The following is a 20047-nucleotide window of genomic DNA, read 5'->3' on the forward strand; positions in this document are numbered from 1 at the left end:
AATCCAACTTGTGGGAGGTGCTTCAGAAAGCATTGGGTGAAATCTCTAAAGATTACCTCAACAAATAGAATGGCAAAGGTCAGCAAGGCTGTATTTGCTGCAAATGGAGGATTCAATTATTTCTATAAAAAAATCATTATTACCTTGTCAGTGATTATATTTCCTATTCATTTTGCTATCATTTCGTATTCTAGCTCATGTCATGTTTGTTGTGTCATGTAAATTAAGGAAATGTTTGTGACCCAAAACTTTTGGATCCATATATATATAAGAGAATGTATATGCCATTCCCATAATCTCAATGGAACGTTTAGGAGATTGTAGAAATATTATTAATCCAAAGATCAGGGGCCGTATTCACTAAACATCTTACCACTAGGAGGACTCCTAAACAGCACTAAAGGTTTCTATCTCAGAATTTCCTCTAAAAACCTATTCACGAAGCTGCTAAGACCAGCTTTTACTAAGGAATGGGGAGAAGTCTTAAGCTAAGAGAAAGGTTGACCCTTGCTATGGATGATGTTGTGTTTCACGAACAAGCTTACTATGCCCACAGTGATAGGCTGATAGGGGAGGGGTCTCTGTCAGTGAATTCATCATAGCAAACTGTATAGAACAATGTGTCATGTTGCCATATTGAAATACATATATTAAAATAAAAATGTATGGTGTCACTGATTAAACATGAAACCAAGAATGACATACTGACTAGTCAAGATATGTTCAGCTAAATGTCAGCCTCTTTGGGAGCTCGTAATAAAATGTGTGTCACATCTATAGCACTAACTACACCAGGTGATCCAGCTATAGCCATTCTTTGTAAATGGCAAATTAGGAAACCGAATGATTTTTCCAGAGATATGGGGTCTGGAGAAGGCATTATTGTTGGATAATATTCACATGACAGATAGCTGAGATATATGTAGTTCGTCTGCGCTGCATAGCTTAATTTTCCATGTGGCCAAGTACCGTAGATTCGTCACAGCTCTGATCTTTGGTGTTATTGGGTTGTTTCTGTTTGTTGGTGAAGTGACTGCTTCAGTAGCTCTACTATGATCATAATATCCTCGCGATTAAGCCAATACCTTTTTAAAAGCTCTGTGTCATTAAGTGTTTCTAAAACGTTGACCAGATTACATCACAGATTGCCGGCAGCAGCATTTAGGATGGTTTGTGATTTTGTCTTAGTGACTTAGGAGTCCTCTTGACTACTCCTAACTTTCCCCAGATTTAGGAGCTGGTTTTAGCACTAAAACGCTGTGTGAAATAATCTTAGGCCAAACATTTAGGAGTGCTAAAGTTAGGACTGACACACTCATGTCTTTTAAGAGTTACTCCTAAAGCAAGCAAGCAAGTTTATTTATATAGCACAATTCATACATCGAAGCAATTCGCTTTACAAAGAAATATATATGAAAGTACAGTAACAAAAACAAATACTCAAATGAAAACATTAAAACAAATGATTACATTATCATAATAAAAATACAAGAAGAAAACATATAAAGATTAAAAATGGGATTAAAACATAGGAAGCTATAAGGCTAAACAGTGTGGTTAAGTTTAAGTGCTCAGTCAAAGGCATGTGAGAAGAGAAGTGTTTTTAACCTGGATTTAAAAATGTATACATTTGGGGCACATCTAAGATCTTCTGGTAGTTTATTCCAGTTCTGTACAGCAAGTGCTAAACGCAGATTCTCCATGTTTAGTTTGGGCTCTGGGCTCTACTAGCTGACCTGTGTTCATGGATCTTAGAGCCCTGCTCGGTTTATATTCTTCAAACATACAAGAAATGTATTTGGGTCCTAAAACATTCAGAGATTTATAAACGGAAAGCACCACTTTGAAATATATTCTGTAACTGACTGGAAGCCAATGCAAAGATTTAAGAACCGGAGTGATGTGCTCTGTTCTCTTGGTCCTGGTTAACATTCTAGCAGCAGCATTCTGAGCTGCAGTTGTTTAACAGTTTTTTTTCAGGAGTCCAGTTAAGAGGCCATTACAGAAGTCAACCCTACTAGAGATAAAAGCATGGATGAGCTTCTCTTGGTCTTTTTGGGACACCAAGCCTTTGATTCTGGCTATATTTTGTAGATGATGGAATGCTGTTTTGGTGACCGCTTTGATATGACTGTTAAATGTCAGGACTGAATCAGAACATCAAGATTACACACTTGATCCCTGGTTTAAAGGGCCTGAGAATCCAGCTCTTTACTAATTCTTTTATCTTGGTTTAATTGTAGACAATTTTAGTTCATTCAGGTATTTATGTGCTCTATACAGTGAGCTGTTGTCATATGGTTCGAGAGCCATATATATTTGAGTATTATCGCCATAGCTGTGGTGGTTAATGTTGTTGTTTTGTAGAATTTGGCCCAGAGGTAGCATATAGAGATTGAACAGAGGCGGTCCGAGAACTGATCCCTGGGGAAGTCTGCATGTCATAGCCACCCTGTCAGATTCATGATTACCAATGGTGACAAATTAACTCTGGCCATCTAGATAAGATCTGAACAAATCAAGGACTTTCCCGGAGAGTCCTATCCAATTTTCCAACCTATCTATAAGTGTACTATGATCTACAGTGTCAGATGCTGCACTGAGATCTAATAGAGCCAGAACTGTTATTTTATCAGAATCAGTATTCAGCCGTATATCATTTACAACTTTGATCAGTGCCGTTTCAGTACTGTGGTGAGGTCGGAAACCTGACTGAAATTTGTCTAAGAGACCGCTTCAGGTCACAGAATTGCTGAGTTGATTGAAGATGACCCTCTCATTGATCGTGGCTGTAAAACAGATTTGATACAGGTCTATAGTTGTTCATAATAGATACATCCGGTGTTTTCTTTTTTAATAGGGGCTTAATTGCAGCTGTTTTTAGAGAAGTTGGGAAAATGCCTGATTGCAGAGAGCTATTAACTATTTGCTGTAGGTCCATTGTTATAGAGTTAAAAAAAATTTTTTTAAGTCTGATGGCAGTGTGTTGAGACAGCAAGTGGAAGCTTTAAGATGTCGAACTGTTTCTTTTAGGGATTTTTTATCAATTGTATTAAAATGCGACATAATTAGCAAGTTAAGTCTTGGTGGTCGTGGTGACGGTACAGAGTCCTTGTTAGACTGTAGTTTTGATGTTCCGTCTAATACTTAGAATTTTTTCACTAAAGAAACACGCAAATTCATTACATTTCACAGTGGACATGAGTTCTGATGCTATCTGCGTTTTTGGGTTTGTAAGGTTGTCGACCATGAGTGTGGGTATTGTTGATTTTATTGTTGATCATTCTCGATAAATGTTGCTGTCTGGCCCTGCGTAACTCATTGTTGAAGCTACCAAGGCTTTGTTTATAGATGTCATAGTGAGTTTGAAGTTCAGCTTTCCTACATTCTCTTTTCAGGGCGCTTACCATCATGGTGGTCCTCCATGGTGTTTTCTGTTTGCTCATAGTTTTCTTTACCTTTACCGGTGCAACACGATCCATGACATTCAATATTTTGCAATTAACTTATCCAGGAGTACATTAACTGACTCAGCACTTATTGTTGGAGAGATAGCTATGGCTTCAATAAACTGAGCATTGGTACCATTAATGTACCTTTACGTGAATCACAGAAATGATCAGACAGGGCCAAGTCTTTAACCATGACAGAAGAAATATTGAGACCTTTAGAGATCTAGAATGTACCAGATCTAGAATGTGGCCTCGAGTGTGTGGACGCTCTTTGACATGTTGAGTGAGATCAAAAGTGGTTAAAGGAGACTTGGACCTAAAGCACATGCAGAGCTATAGTATACGTGTGTGGGGAAATGGTGTGAAGGGCAGTCGTTATGTTGCATCCGTTGCATCATGCCAGAAAGCAGGTTATATACTTGGTTTGAAAATAACCACAAAAGGGCTCTGTTTGGGTATCACCATCTGCACTTACTTGCTCGTGACAGTACCAAGAAGAACTGCTTAAGACAGAAATTTTTGACATGCAGATGCAGCAGTTGTCCGTGTGGCTTGTCTCAGACGTTCTTGGAGGTGAAGATGCTGGTTGTGGAGGTCCTGGGCTGGTTATACGTGGTCTGCAGTTGTGAGGCTGGTTGGATGTACTGCCAAATTCTCTGAAATGCCTTTGGAGACTGCTTATGGTAAAGAAATGAACATTCAATTCACAGGCAACAGCTCTGGTGGACATTCCTGCAGTCAACATGCCAATCGCACTCTCCCTCAAAACTTGCGACATCTGTGGCATTGTGCTGTGTGATAGATCTGCACATTGGTGTTTTATTGTGGCCAGCCTAAGACACACTTGTGCAATAATCATGCTGTCTAATCAGCATCTTGAGGTGGATGGATAACCTTAGCAAAGGAGAAGTGCTCACAAACACAGATTTAGACAGATTTTTGAACAATATTTGAAATTTAAAAATTGAAATAGGCCTATTGTGTACATAGAGGAAGTCTTAGATCATGATAAATGGGGCAAAAACAAATGTGTTGCATTTATAAATTTTGTTCAGTGTACAATTAGCATTCTGGGTCTGGTGGGCGTAATTGAAAAGCTTGTTCTATTGCCAACATGACTTGCTAAGATATGAAACACCATTAGAAAGTGTAAGACTTTCACAAGCAGAGGCAGGCAGAGAAACATATCAAATACAGACAAGAAGGCTTTCAGGTATACGTTCCATGGCTCATTTTGTTTACATCCACCCAAGTTGTGCTAACTGAACATCAAGCATAGTGATCATAAACATTCGCACACCTTTCTATTGACTCTGTATATTACATCAGTTATATTTTATGGAAATGTGTAGGGGTAATTTGGACTAACAGATGTTTTTTGTCATTAGAAATAAATGTGGTTCTCCTAATTTACTCAAATTAGCGGGAGGGATTCGGGCATACTCAGATAAAATGCTTATATTTGGTATAATTTACTGGTCATTTTTAACCCAGGATCACATTAACATTTAATAGACAATCTTATCCATTACAATCTTCATACATTTAGCTCACGACCCAAAGTAGTTTAGAGCAGTAAATCTGTGCATTTAGCAGACAATCCAAAACAGTTTTATTGGCGATCCAGAGCAGTTTTAAGCAGTGAACTGAGCTTCATGGGACCTAGGTCACTTGATGTCATCCTACAGTTGTTGAGTGTTATTTGAATGAGTTAACGATCAACTCGGTCAGTGAACAGTTTTCGCCCTCTGCCCATCTGTAGTTTTTTGTCCCCAATGTCTGTTGCTTGACCTTGTTTTTATGATCTGCTGTCTTTGAGATTTTCAGGCTGGAAGCAACCTGACGCTCACTGTATCCCTCTCCCAGTAAAGCCAGAATTGAACCCTTCTTTTCCACACTCAAAGGAATTATTTTTTTCTTCTTCAAATTACCTTTGAGGTACTTCTTGCACTGTTTTTGCCATCCAACTGGTCCAATTGCATGAGGATAGCAGAGGTGTTTATACTTTTCCTCATTAAATTAGATTTGGTTCAGGTAATCACCTAATCAGTACCTCATTAAGTAAAATGAGGTGTGCCTGTGTGGGAATTTAACAGGCACTGGAATGGAATGGCGGCCATACATGTAGAGATGCTGATTTAAGAAATGGTTTCTTAATTTTTTCCAGAGCTGTAAAATTTATTGGATCCCCTGTTGATTTTGTACTTTTGCCCACTGACTAAGAAATTATCAGTCTATAATTTTAATGGTAGGTTTATTTGAACAGTGGGAGACAGAATAATCCAGAAAAACACATGTCAAAAATGTTATAAATTGATTTGCATTTTAATGAGTGAAATAAGTATTTGATCCCCTCTCAATCAGAAAGATTTCTGGCTCCCAGGTCTTTTTTACATGTAACGAGCTGAGATTAGGAATGCTGCCTATGACCCCAAGAACACCATTCCCACCGTCAAACATGGAGGTGGAAACATTATTCTTTGGGGGTGTTTTTCTGCTAAGGGGACATTTTCTAGATTTTTTTGTTGTTATTCTGTCTCTGACTGTTCAAATAAACCTACCATTAAAATCTTTGTCAGTGAGCAAACGTACAAAATCTGCAGGGGATCAAATAATGTTTCCCTCACTGTATATGCGTTATGACAGATATGTGCATTTCAGCAAGGGACAGAGGAACATTGAAACTCAGAGAAATGTTGAAATGATGAAACGTAAAGGAATATTGAGAATGGTGTTAAATATCTCACGAGGATTTGCAAGCTTAACCTTCAACTTTAAACATAATGATTTATGTCACTGTTGAATTTCATTGAAAATAATTACTCTCAAAGAACGTCCAGAAATAAATTCTTAGATGTTGTTTTTCTAGAACTAATGTATAATGTTATGATTCTAAATAATCAATGATTCTAAATAATCAATGATTCTAAATAATCAATGATTCTAAATAATCAATGATTCTAAATAATCACTTTACTATCTTTTGGTATCTTCACTGAGTCATTAACACAAAGCCTACAACATAGTGGAAATGGTCTGTCTTTGATTTAAACCTGTGTTGTACTCTTACAGATGTCCGCCGCCCACTTACTAAAGCACACTCCAGCTATAGCAGCCTCTACTGCCAGTGACCAAAATGCACAAACTCCATTTCCCAGCGGACCCCTGGGCTCCAAAGACCAGATCCGTGTCCTCTGTGGCGGGCAGACCAATCACTGCATGGCCCACGCCAAGCACCACAGGGTGGGTGAGGCGGGCACCAGCTCGGGCAGCCTCAGCCCCTGTGCCCCCTCGTCACCCCTCAACAATGAGGAGGACGACGGAGGGGGCGGGCGACGGGCAAAGAAGAAGCGAAAGAAAAAAGACAAGAGGGGCGAGCTGGGCGGTGCCTGGCAGCATAGGGGCTCGGAGGACACCAAACCAAAGAAAAAGAGGGAGCTGAAAGAGGAGAAGGAGCTGCTCCCACGCAAGTCCAAGGAGCCCAAGAAGGCAAAGGAGGTCAAGAAGGCAAAGGAGGTCAATATAGTCAAGGTGGTGAAAGAGGTCAAAGTGAAGGAGATAAAAGCACCCAAAGAGGCGCCAAGAGAAGTGAAAAGAGGGAGAAAGCCTAAACCCAAGGGCCAAGTGCAAGCCCTACCCCCGGCCCCCACAGAATGTAAGAATGCCCCCACTCCTCCCAAACAGAGGGGCCGCAAACCCAGGTGAGGGGCTTTTTATCTCTAATGAGTTCACCATGATCTCTTACTTTGTTAGAGACATGTTTATCTAGTGTGGCATAATTAGGTGGGTTACAACTTAAACTCTTTGCATGTCATAAGCACTGCTGTAACTGCATTAGGTTCTACCCAAAGGTGAGATTTCCCAGGGATGCGCCATGTCCTTTTAGTTGCTGATGTCGTGGGAGTAGAGAGATAATATTTGTCTGCTGCTAAATATTTAGCAAAATGATTAGGTCTGGTTGGCATTTCCGCAGCCAAGGGGGAGGCTTTTGTCTAATCACTCTGCAGCATGGCCGGATTTGAGATTTTAATACTATGGGGAAAATGTTTAAACCTCTGCCCTCTTACCAAAAAAGCTTATGATAGAAAACAAATTACAGAGCCTTAAAAAAAATAACATCACATATCCATGGTATTGTCTGCTGTACTCTGCAATCTGCAGTTGTGATTTAGAACACTTTGTGGTTCAAGCCACAGATATACAAACTAGAATATACATTCTTCAGAACTTCTATGGTTCCAACTTGTATGTCTACAGAGAGCAGGTCCTCCAAGGGCCGGTCCCAGTGGAGAAGAAGAAAAAGGGCAAGAGGAAATGCGAGGCAGTCCTCCAGGAGGCCGGAGAGAGTGATGATGCGGCCTCTCTGTCTGCGCTGGCTGTGGGAGGAGAGGAGAGCATCGACCCTCTTGACAGCACGGTGAGGAACCAACTAAATTCTGTAAAGGTGCACCCTATTGTTCTCTACTAAAGGGAAAGTATCTGCAAGTTAGAAAAAAATAATAAATCTGTAGTAATGGCCAGGAGTAATATCTGAATAGGTTTGAAAACTATTTCACTCAGGGTTCTCCTTCCATCCCTGGGAAACATCCCCTTAATTCTACACATTTTGCCATGGAGTGGAAAGAACCTATTGATGTTGTTTTAAAGGTCATTTTATGCATTTTCTGTTGCCATATTTTGTGTTTGTGTGACACTGGAGTGACTCAAACATTAGAACAAAAATAAATGATCTAAAAAGGTTAGTTGCCGTGGGCTAGTTCAAGGTTTCCCATTCTGCTGCCGGGCCATTGTGCCCTGATGTTAAGTAAATCCTTAATTCTACACAGCACAGTTTGAGAGTCAGTAGCACATCAGACTTGCTGGAGCACCTTTTTTGAAAAATAAATTCTGATTGGACGCCCATTAGATCTCTGACATTTGACAGTTTTTCTGACATTGACGCAGTTTTGTTGTAGTTAATACAGTAGCATGTATGATGTGTGTGATTAATATCTATTTTAATATATTCAGTAATATTGATTAGCATGTGACGTGAAGGGAGTAAATAGCCTTTGGTCAAATACATTTGCTAATAACAAAAGCCATTAATTTCGTTAGACTGCAAGCATCAGGTATAGTTCCCAGAGATCCAAAATTGGTGAGCTGAAATCGATGTAGCAATATCATAAGTGCAAAGAAGTAATCTATGAAATTAAAGAAATACCTGTAAATGCGCTTGTTGGGCCTCCCTGATTTGACTGTAAAGATCTCTAGCTACTCATATTCGGTCTGCAATGACGGACATGACAATAGGAAAACTGCTGATGTACTACCCTATTTTTGGAACTCCAACTTGCTCATTCAATGTTACAACTTTAAAAAAGAAAGTTGAAAGCCTAACTTAGCCACCCCCAGCACACACACACTCACCATGTTTTTTTCCAGAGGGCAGGCTTTGAAATCTGTTCAATCCATAAAGCAGAGCTTAAAATGTATAAACCCACTTGCTAAGCATATAACATGGTGTGCTATCACAAAACATTAGGATACTGAGTTTTGTATGGTTTTTACTTTGGAAATCTTAAAAACCTAAAATGGATACACTTTTTACATTATTATTAATGCATTAGCTAGCATTTTCGAGTGTCTACAAACAGCATCTGATTCTACTTTCACTGTATTGGAATAGAGGCCGTTTCATGCATTTTCCCGTTTTTGGTTGTAGCCCCCAGCACATTGTTCAGAAGACTGTGGGTTCTGGCCCATTTTTAACCTCTGAACATGGCTACCTAAAAAGCTCTTTAGAAACCAGTTAAATCATGTATGCTAATATGCTAGGTAGATAAGATACAGTGCATTTGGAAAGTAGTTATGGCCATTCGAGCCTTCTTTACTGTTCGTCTAGCAGCAGGATATTATGCTAGCAGTACTAACTCCGATAAAAATGTTCAAAGTAAAAGCCATCATTGAAATATAAGGTAAAATAGTTAATCTAGTCTGTGCATTTCATGTTCCACTGTTCTTTTTCACAGACTAGATTAACTATATTGCCTACTACATTTCAAATATGGCTTTTATTGTCATAAAGAAAATCTTAGTGCTGCCAGCATATTATCCTGCTTCTAAAATAACGCTAATGAAGCCTTGAATGGCCATCACTATTTGATAGTATTCAGACCCTTTGATAAAAAAAAAAATGTTGTTACATTATAGCCTTATTCTAAGAAATATATATTTGTTTTTTCAATCTATGTGCAATACTCCATAATGACAGTGGAAAAACATTTTTTTATTTATTTTTTGCAAATATGAAAAACAGGGGAAAAGTTGATACTAAATCAAGTTGATTGGACAAGATTTAGAAAGGCACACACCTTTCTATGTAAGGTCGAACAGTTTACAATGGATGTCAGAGAAAAGCTATTAGGTCAAAGGAATTGTCAGTAGAGCACCAAGACAAGATTGTGTCGACTCCCAGATCTGGGGAAGGGTGCCAAAAGAAATTCTGCAGCATTGAAAGTCCCCAAGAACACAGTGGCCTCTGTCATTCTTAAATGGAAGTAGTTTGGAACTAGGGATGGGCACGGATAGTTGAACATACTCAAAATGTATTTAGTATTCGAATACGTGTGTGTATTCAATTAACCCCCTTTTTAATGTATGTGTATATACATAGTATATGTAATATTTTTTTGGTTTAAATAAATAGACTAGAATGTTATTTTATTAAATACTTTTCCAAACTTTTACACACATGACGATATACCATGACATATGGTAACTCATCAAAGTGGTAGTAGTGTGGTCGGGCCCAGTCAGTCAGAATGACGCAATATATACTTATTAGTCTACTGATAGGAAGTGGAGGAAAGTAAACTAATTCAAGGGAAGATGGAATATATATACTGAATTAAAATTACCTCCAGAAAAATATTTGGCCATAAAACGCTACGTAAAGTTCAGCTGTGGAATTGAAAGGTGGTTGAGAGTGCAGAAAACAGTGAGTAAAGCAAATGGCATAATAGCTGGCTAGCTTAGCCATCTAGCTTCAAGACTCTTCCATCCAATAATCTCAATGTTGTGTGTTGATTAATATTGTCTTCTTGTTCTGTAGTTTTGCGTATCAACCACACAGCTTCCTCCAAAAACGCAGTCACTTTTTTTTCACACGGTCATTGAGCCGATATTAGATGAGAATAACACCCTGTCCTTCGTGCATTATGTAGTAGAGCTCATGTGGTATCGGTTGTTTTAAAAAATACTATTTGAATAACAACACATACTATACGGATAGTAAAATATGGTCCAATGCACATTCCTATTTGGAACTACTAACACTCTTCCTAGATTTGGCCGCTTGGTTAAAATGAGCAATCATGGGAGTAGGGCCTTGATCAGGGAAGATGAACAAGAACCAGATGGTCAATCTGACAGAGCCCCAGTCTGTGAATGTACTTCAGCGGCCCTGACTGAACCCAGACTTAAACCTAATCAAACATTTCTTGAGAGACCTGAAATGACTGAACAGAAAACAACAAAAGTAGAGGCAAACAGAGCCACAAACCATGATTCATAAATTAAAGAACTCAAATGGGAACTTAAAAATGGTCTTCAATTAGAGGCAATGTCGAGCAGCTGCCTCTATTAGGGGCCAACCAAAATAGCAGCATGCCTAGAGGCACCTCTGCAGTCAGGCCCTGACTGTGGCCCCCATGTGCATAGAGATGCCTAGAGGCCCCCAGCCAGGACCTGACAACATTGGGGACTCACCCTTCAGAATTTACGAATTTTGGAGTACCCTCCATAACTTCATAATGTTTCAGATCATTTCTTGAAAATCTTCACATTTCTCCAAGAAGCTGATAAAAATGTGTTTTATTTTACAGCCTTTTTTTTTTTTCTCATGGAGAACAAAGGCACTGCAAACTTTGTTAGCCCATCAGCAAAATTCTGGTAGTTTTACAGATATCCATGTCCTATGATATTGTTTACATTTAACTCATGTTGCACATGCTCTTCCAGATCTATTTCTTGATCAATAAATGGATGAGTTGATTTCAAGCATAGGCCAATTCATTATTGAAATATATTGATAAAAACAGATGTAATAGCATAACATATGTTAGTGTAAATTATGAAAATATATAATGGATTGATTAGGTGATATTCATTACAAAATAACCTTTTTAGCTGGCAATACCTATCCAGAGTAGCCTACACATAGGCTACAGTAAGTGCAAAAGGCTATGCATTGAATGTAAATAACTTGGTCTGAATGCTAGCTGCCACTTGTAACCAGGCATGTTCGGTCTAGAAAACTACTCAGACCATTATTCAAGCCTGTTGAGATTGAGAGGTAATTCGGCAGTAAATTCCTTAAGAAACTCCTGGAACAAGGAGTTGGTTTTGGTTCCGCTGTGGGACACTCATAGGCCGATTTACAATGGTAAGGGTAAGCATAGTATGGTATTGGAAAATGACCAAAGAGTTTTTGTCCCCCAAACAATAAAATAGGAATTAATCATTTTTGTCCCCATCCTTTGGATACAAAGGCAAGGCAGTAAGTAATTGAAATAAGTACATTTTCCCCTATGTTTTATGGAAAACTTAAGTTTAGTAGAATCTGCTTTTATGCACAATAATACTAAAGGCACTTTTTTATATCAAATAATTTTCCAGTTCCTTTTTGAGAAAGCTACATAGGTCCTACAACTTTATTTACAAAACCAAAGTGAAAAATGCAAAATCCATATTATATATGTTTATTCCACTTGGTTACATTTTGGGATCTCCATGGCAAAATGTTATTTGGATAGTTGCCTAAAGATAGCCCCTGCTGTCACTAAACCACAAATGTAAGCTTTTGGAGTTAAATATAATTTGAACTACAACCTTGTTTCTAAACAGTTGGGATGCTGCGTAAAATGTAAACAACAACAGAATTCATAGTACAAAAACATTGTACAAAGACGACATATCAAATGTTGAAAATAAGAATGTTATTGTTTTTGGAAAAAACTCATGCCCATTTTGATCCCAAATAACTTTGGAACCAGAATTCGTTGGTGACTTTGTATTCGTAAAGAGTCAGACCAGAAGACAGGGATATGTTTGTAGAGTCCAGCAGTAAATTATACGATTTGACAATTTGTTGGTTGCATAAGTATTCAACCCCTTTGCTGTGGAAGCTCCCTGTTTACACAGATAAAAGAAATTGTCTTAACAAGGACATAGTTACCTTACCATTTGCAAATACTTGTTAACCATTAATGTTGGAAATATTGCAAGAGAAACAGCTTCTGTAGCTTGGGAACAAATGTAACTTTCCGCAGGACAATAATCCTGTGGAAAGTTGGTCCAGACAATATCCTCAATCCCTGTGAGAATCTGTGGCACTATTTGTGGTCCACACGTGTTGTCCAACCAACCTGTACAAATCCTGGAACAAATTTACCAAGATGAATAGGCCAAATTAACTCCTATATTCAAAACTGGTACATACAGTATCTCACAAAAGTGAGTACACCCCTCACATTTTTGTAAATATTTGAGTATATCTTTTCATGTGACAACACTGAAGAAATTACACTTTGCTACAATGTAAAGTAGTGAGTGTACAGCTTGTATAACAGTGTACATTTGCTTTCCCCTCAAAATAACTCCACACACAGCAATTCATGTTTAAACTGCTGGCAACAAAAGTGAGTACACACCATACTGCCCAAAATTCAGACAGTTTTGTTTATAAAATCTGGTCTGTACCCATCAATAACTGTGATCAATCAGCAAAACGGTGAACACCTTTCAATGTTCTAGATTTCTGGATGTGAAAGTTTTATTTCTTTATACAAAAATGTATGTATGTTTAATTTAATTTAAAGTATATAATTATTGTACATAATATCATTAATTATATATAGATCCTAATTTTACATAATCATATAATTTAATTAATTTTAATATAATGTAGACTACCTTTTTTATGTGAAGCAGGGACCTTGGCCTACTTGGTAAGGAAAACTGGATGATTTCAAAACATTTTGTTCAAGTGGGTACAGTGCAAAGACCATGCTCCTGATGTAAGATAATTTAAGGCAGATTGATACACCTTTAGATTATAAAATGGTTCTTGGTAGAACCCTTTAGAACCATATACAGGGATTTCTTTGAAGAAATCTATGTTGAACCCTCTGCAAAGAGTTAATGAAACAAGGTTACATTTTTAGGACAAATCGAGGAACCCTATATGGTTTTACTATACTTATTTTTACTAAGAATGCACTAGGCCGGGCACAGTTTTGGTGCTAGAAAACTGCAGGAACAAGTGTAGGGAAATGGGCAAGATCCTCGCACTTAGGCAAAAAAAATTATTGTTGTGCCATTAGATGTCAGAATAGGAATGCAAAAAAAGATGGCCTTAATTTTTATAAAATACTGTTGTATTTTATAAAAATGAATCTAAATTCTTTGAATCTAAATTGAGACGTTTATGGTTACAAGCCATTAAACAGACAGACTGGACTGATGAAATCATGCAGAATTTTTTGTCCACTGTTTATCACACACAGGCAAAATCAATGATGTAGTTATAAAATAACGATAAATTAGTAACAGCAGTAACCACAAAGCTGGCATTCTCAGTAGGCTATTTCACAATGGTAAACACCATAGACCAACATTAACAACATTAGCTAGCGGGTAAGCAGAATTAGCATGCAAACAAAACAAATTGCTCATACTTAGGTAGTTTAGCTTACATCAGTATTTAGGCAAGCATTTAATGAATGAATGGGATATACGGTAATATCATATCTGTGAAATGACATTTTCTTTACAAAATAATTGGAGAAGATGTACGGGTTATCCATATTCCTATTTGTTGTGAAGAGGTTCCTGTCACTTTCTGCCACCAATTCAGCTCCGCCCATAAAATACATCATCACTTTACTAACACAAAAAGGGTCTATTGAGTAAACTTTTCCCAGGTATTTTGGGGATAACGCAATTTCATTTCAGCCCGCAATCGAAGGACGGGTTTATTGACCAATCACAAGCTCTGAGTTTGTGTAGGCCGAAATAGTCGATGCGTCATAATTCTTATTAGACCTAACGGCAAAACGCTATACTGGCTAGTTTCCGGTTCGTTTCGCATTTTCCCTATTCATGTTTTCCATAAGGGATTTTATAATAGCTTCAAGTGAGGTATGTGTTTTTCGTGTAGACTTATGCCACCTTGCCGTTTTGATAACCATTTAAATCTTGTCAGAATAAGGTGACGAATGTCAACATATTTGCTTAAATACCCCTACAAAAGTGTACATGCAAATTAGCAACATAGCATACGACTACAATTCCCTGAAGTAAACTTCTCTACGTCATTTCAAACCTCAGCTAACAGTAACAAATACATTGTTTTGATTTACTTATAGAAATCTTACTAATGTTTCTAAATGTAAAATAGTTTGTCAACGTTACTGTCAGTTTCAGAACATGTGTCATTTTAATGGATGAGCATTAAAAGGGCAGAAGAAAACTACAAGTGTGGACATTAGCAGAAGTGCAGCAAAAGTGAAGGTTAGTCGTTTATCCTGTGTTGGTGAGTGTAGCTAACAAGAAAAAACCATAGAATTGATACAGTGGGGCTCGAAAGTTTGGGCACCCCAGGTAAAAATGTGTATTAATATGCATAAAGAAGCCAAGAAAAGATGGAAAAATCTCCAAAAGGCATCAAATGACAGATTCTTCTTATATGTCAAAAAAAGTTAGATTTTATTTCCATCATTTACACTTTCAAAATAACAGAAAAAAAAAAAGGCGTCTGCAAAGTTTGGGCACCCTGCAGAGTTAATACCTTCTACTGCCCCCTTTGGCAACTATCACAGCTTGTAAACGCTTTTTGTAGCTAGCCAAGAGTCTTTCAATTCTTGTTTGAGGTATCTTCGTCCATTCTTCCTTACAAAAGTCATCCAGTTCTTTGAGATTTCTGGGCTGTCTGTCACGCACTGCTCTTTTAAGGTCTATCCATAGATTTACGCCTCTTGATGTTATCCACCGTGGATTTTGAGGTGTGTTTAGGATCATTATCCATTTGTAGAAGCCATCCTCTCTTTAACTTCAGCTTTTTCACAGATGGCATCAAGTTAGCTTCCAAAATTTGCTGAAATTTTATTGAATACATTTTTCCTTCTACTCGTGAAATGTTCCCTGTGCCACTGGCTGCAATACAACCCCAAAGCATGATTGATCCACCCCCATGCTTAACAGTTGGACAGAGGTTATTTTCATAAAATTCTGTGCCCTTTCTTCTCCAAATGTACCTTTGCTCATTCTGGCCAATAAGTTATATTTTAACATCATCGGTCCACAGAACTTGTTTCCACAATGCATCAGGCATATATGTTCATTTGCAAACTTCAAACGCTGATTTTTGTGGTGAGGACGTAGAAGAGGTTTTCTTCTGATGACTCTTCTATGAAGACCACATTTGTACAAGTACCTCTTTATAGTGGAATTGTGTACCACAACTCCAGTGTCTGCCAGGTCTTTCTGGATGGATCGTGCAGTCAAACGTGGGTTTTGACTTGCTTTTCTCACAATCCTGCGAGCTGTTCTGTCTGATATTTTTCTTGGTCTTCCAGATCTTGCTTTAACTTCCACTGTTCCTGATGACTGCCATTTCTTAATTACATTCCGAACAGAGGATATTGGCATCTGAAAACGCTTTGCTATCTTCTTATAGCCTTCTCCTGCTTTGTGTCAACTATTTTCAGTTTCTGTTTTCTAGACAACTGCTTAGAAGAACCCATGGTGCTGATTGTTGGGGCAAGGTCAGATGAGTCTGGGCATTTAAAACCTTTGAGATTGGCATCACCTGGTCTTCCCAGACGATGATTGAGAACAATCCATGGCACTGTCAGGTCTCAGCTTTCCAAAGGGGGCGGTGCATGCTATAAACTCTGCAGGGTGCCCAAACTTTTGCAGACGCCATTTTTTTTGTTTTCTGTTATTTTGAAAATTTAAATTATGGAAATAAAATCTTACTTTTTGTGACATTATAAAAATGTTTAATCTGTCATTTGATGCCTTTTGGAGATTTTTCCATATTTTCTTGGCTTCTTTATGCACATTAATAAAAAAAATTACCTGGGGTGCCCAAACTTTCAAGCCCCACTGTATATAAGCAATAAACATTATCCAGGATACTACCTTGGACAACATTATACACTCACCTAAAGGATTATTAGGAACACCATACTAATACTGTGTTTGACCCCCTTTCGCCTTCAGAACTGCCTTAATTATACGTGGCATTGATTCAACAAGGTGCTGAAAGCATTCTTTAGAAATGTTGGCCCATATTGATAGGATAGCATCTAGCAGTTGATGGAGATTTGTGGGGTGCACATCCAGGGCACGAAGCTCCCGTTCCACCACATCCCAAAGATGCTTTATATGGTTGAGATCTGGTGACTGTGGGGGCCATTTCAGTACAGTGAACTCATTGTCATGTTCAAGAAACCAATTTGAAATGATTCAAGCTTTGTGACATAGTGCATTATCCTGCTGTAAGTAGCCATTAGAGGATGGGTACATGGTGGTAATAAAGGGATGGACATGGTCAGAAATAATGCTCAGGTAGGCCGTGGCATTTAAACGATGCCCAATTGGCACTAAGGGGCCTAAAGTGTGCCAAGAAAACATCCCCCACACCATTACACCACCGCCACCACCAGCCTGCACAGTGGTAACAAGGCATGATGGATCCATGTTCTCATTCTGTTTACGCCAAATTCCGACTCCACCATCTGAATGTCTCAACAGAAATCGAGACTCATCAGACCAGGCAACATTCTTCCAGTCTTCAACTGTCCAATTTTGGTGAGCTCGTGCAAATTGTAGCCTCTTTTCCTATTTGTAGTGGAGATGAGTGGTACCCGGTGGGGTCTTCTGCTGTTGTAGCCCATCTGCCTCAAGGTTGTGCATGTTGTGGCTTCAAAAATGCTTTGCTGCATACCTCGGTTGTAACGAGTGGTTATTTCAGTCAAAGTTGCTCTTCTATCAGCTTGAATCAGTCGGCCCATTCTCCTCGCCCACAGGACTGCCGCATACTGGATGTTTTTCCCTTTTCACAACATTCTTTGTAAACCCTAGATATGGTTGTGTGTGAAAATCCCAGTAACTGAGCAGATCGTGAAATACTCAGACCGGCCTGTCTGGCACCAACAACCATGCCACACTCAAAATTGCTTAAATCACCTTTCTTTCCCATTCTGACATTCAGTTTGGAGTTCAGGAGATTGTCTTGACCAGGACCACACCCCTAAATGCATTGAAGCAAATGCCATGTGATTGGTTGATTAGATAATTGCATTAATGAGAAATTGAATAGGTGTTCCTTAGAATCCTTTAGGTGAGTGTACTTTTCTAATGCTGTCATTATTTACATTCTGAATATGATTTTCTTTTTAAACATCTAGCTTGTTTTGTATGACCAGATCATATTAGAGATTTGGGATATAGCAACAGGTATTCTGTCTTGATTTTTACCCTTATTTGTTTGAAGTGTTAAATTGCCAAGCTCATAAATCTAGCCATGCAGCTGCATTGGCAATTTTTTAAGTGCACAACATCAGATGTACATGTGTCAAAAGAACTCCCTTAGATTAACTTTGACTTCACCACACAGATTACTTTATTCCCGGCACACAACTCCAATACCATGACAAGTGATACAAAAATGCATTGTATTACCAAAGGGTCCTAGACAAGAAACGTACAACAATTCATAAGGGCCATGTTCCACCTCCACAACTGCCTTCCTTCCACAACTGCCTTCCCCGGTCAATGTGGGCACAACACATTTCCAGACGTGGCTACCCTCCCATTTGCTAATAAAGCATGCAAATGTAAAACTATGCACTCTACACTCAATATTGTATGGCCTACACTGCAACCAAGCATAAAGGGGAAACACTATGAACTATCAAATGAGAAACACCACAAAATCAATGGTTTTACACATAGTATGGGGTCCAAACCTTGCTTTACTCTATCCTGCCGACTCTTTGAAAGGGTAACTGTTTAGTTGTTGGGATAACGCAGGATGTAAACAAACAGAGATGAACTGTGAATGAAAAAGGCCGTCAACTTCTAACAATGTGTTGGGGCGAAACAAATTACTTCACTGCTAAAAAGGGTCCTTGGCTCACAAGCGCTAGATGGGGTGTAAGTCTGTGAATTGGGGCACAGACAAATGGCTACTGGAAAGGATATGTGCAGTCAGGCCTGATAGAAAAAAAAGTACAAAATTAGCATTATAGCATCAAATGCTAATAATAAAATTGTACATCAACAATTGTACAAAATTGTACATCAACAATATAACATCAGTTCTTCGAGTAGTGCTTTACTAAAATAACTTCCCTGTAGCGTCTAGTGCTAGCTGTATTGTTATCTGTGTGTGCTATTATCTTTCTGGTTATAATCAGATTTCTCGACGCTGTGAGTTAACTGACACACACGGGAAATGATCCATACAAGCATAGCTAACATGCATAGTTTGCATAAATAAGTTAGTGTACATGCCAAAAGTCAAAACATGACAGCATGCTAGGCAGCATGATCATATTAATATTCATGGCCTGGTGGAAAACCTAATTCCATACTTTATATCATGAATATAAATAATAAAGTTACCTAACGTTTTATGACAAATGACGCAAATTGTTGTTTGCAGCTAACACGTTATAGTACTGTACCTTATCCCATGGCTCCAGGGATGCCTCTCCTACGCTGAGGTAGAAAAACAATACAAGATAAGCTTGTGTTCAGCCAAACAATTCTAAAAATGAGTAACTACAAAGGCTGATTTGGAGAAAAAAAGCTCAATAATCAAACTATATTCTCTGTGGGTTTAGATTATTCTCTGTGGGAAACATGGACGTTTTTTCAACTACCACAGATTGCATTTGGTGATGACATCGAACATAAGTGTAGTTAATTTAGATTAGTCAGCTTTCAGTCGTTTTTTACTAAGTTTAGGTAAACATATTCATATAAGTCACCTGTCTTATATATATATTTACTCGGTTATCAACACGTTAATTTGTGTAATCCTACACGAAACACAGTCCTTATATATGTATCAAATGTATAGCGCTGGCTAACTTAGCTATTTGCAAGCTAACATTACTAGCTAGTTAGCCAGCTAGCAGATTTGAAAAATAACAGTTTACATTCATGTTACCTCGCTGTCCAGGCCGACCGGCAAAAGTGAGATTAGAAAAACTCTGTTGAAATGTTAGCGCCCTCAGTGTTAGTTTGATGTCCATATGTAAACGTATCAAGTTCTATTGATGTTTGGCCCAAAGTCCGTCAGCATAATGGATGGAGCATAAATTATTCTATTTATTTTCAAAGTTATAAGTTGTACATTAGCAGCAGACAGTAGCCTGTTTAATACCATATGTAGCTTATTATGTTAACTAGGATGTATGCATTGCAGCAAACATTAGATATGTTTTGTTGGCTCGTGCAAGGAAATTGCATAGAGTTAATGCATGGACCATGCAAATGTAAGGATAGCTGCAATCAAACTGTATTGAATTTCAGCTAAT

General features: G+C 38.3%; 1 protein-coding gene across 9 annotated transcripts in view; it reads left to right on the plus strand.

Moving 5' to 3' along the window:
- The window catches only part of chd6 (chromodomain helicase DNA binding protein 6), a 197865-nt gene that overhangs the window by 62625 nt on the left and 115193 nt on the right, over nt 1–20047 (plus strand). For all 9 annotated transcript variants that reach the window (XM_029113752.2, XM_029113754.2, XM_029113753.2 and 6 more), the window contains 2 exons: nt 6525–7153; nt 7710–7869. In XM_029113752.2, the coding sequence (XP_028969585.2) occupies nt 6525–7153; nt 7710–7869 (789 nt within the window). The remainder of the gene's footprint in view (nt 1–6524; nt 7154–7709; nt 7870–20047) is intronic.

This window comes from Esox lucius, chromosome 17, assembly GCF_011004845.1.
Source record: "Esox lucius isolate fEsoLuc1 chromosome 17, fEsoLuc1.pri, whole genome shotgun sequence".
NCBI lineage: Eukaryota > Metazoa > Chordata > Actinopteri > Esociformes > Esocidae > Esox > Esox lucius.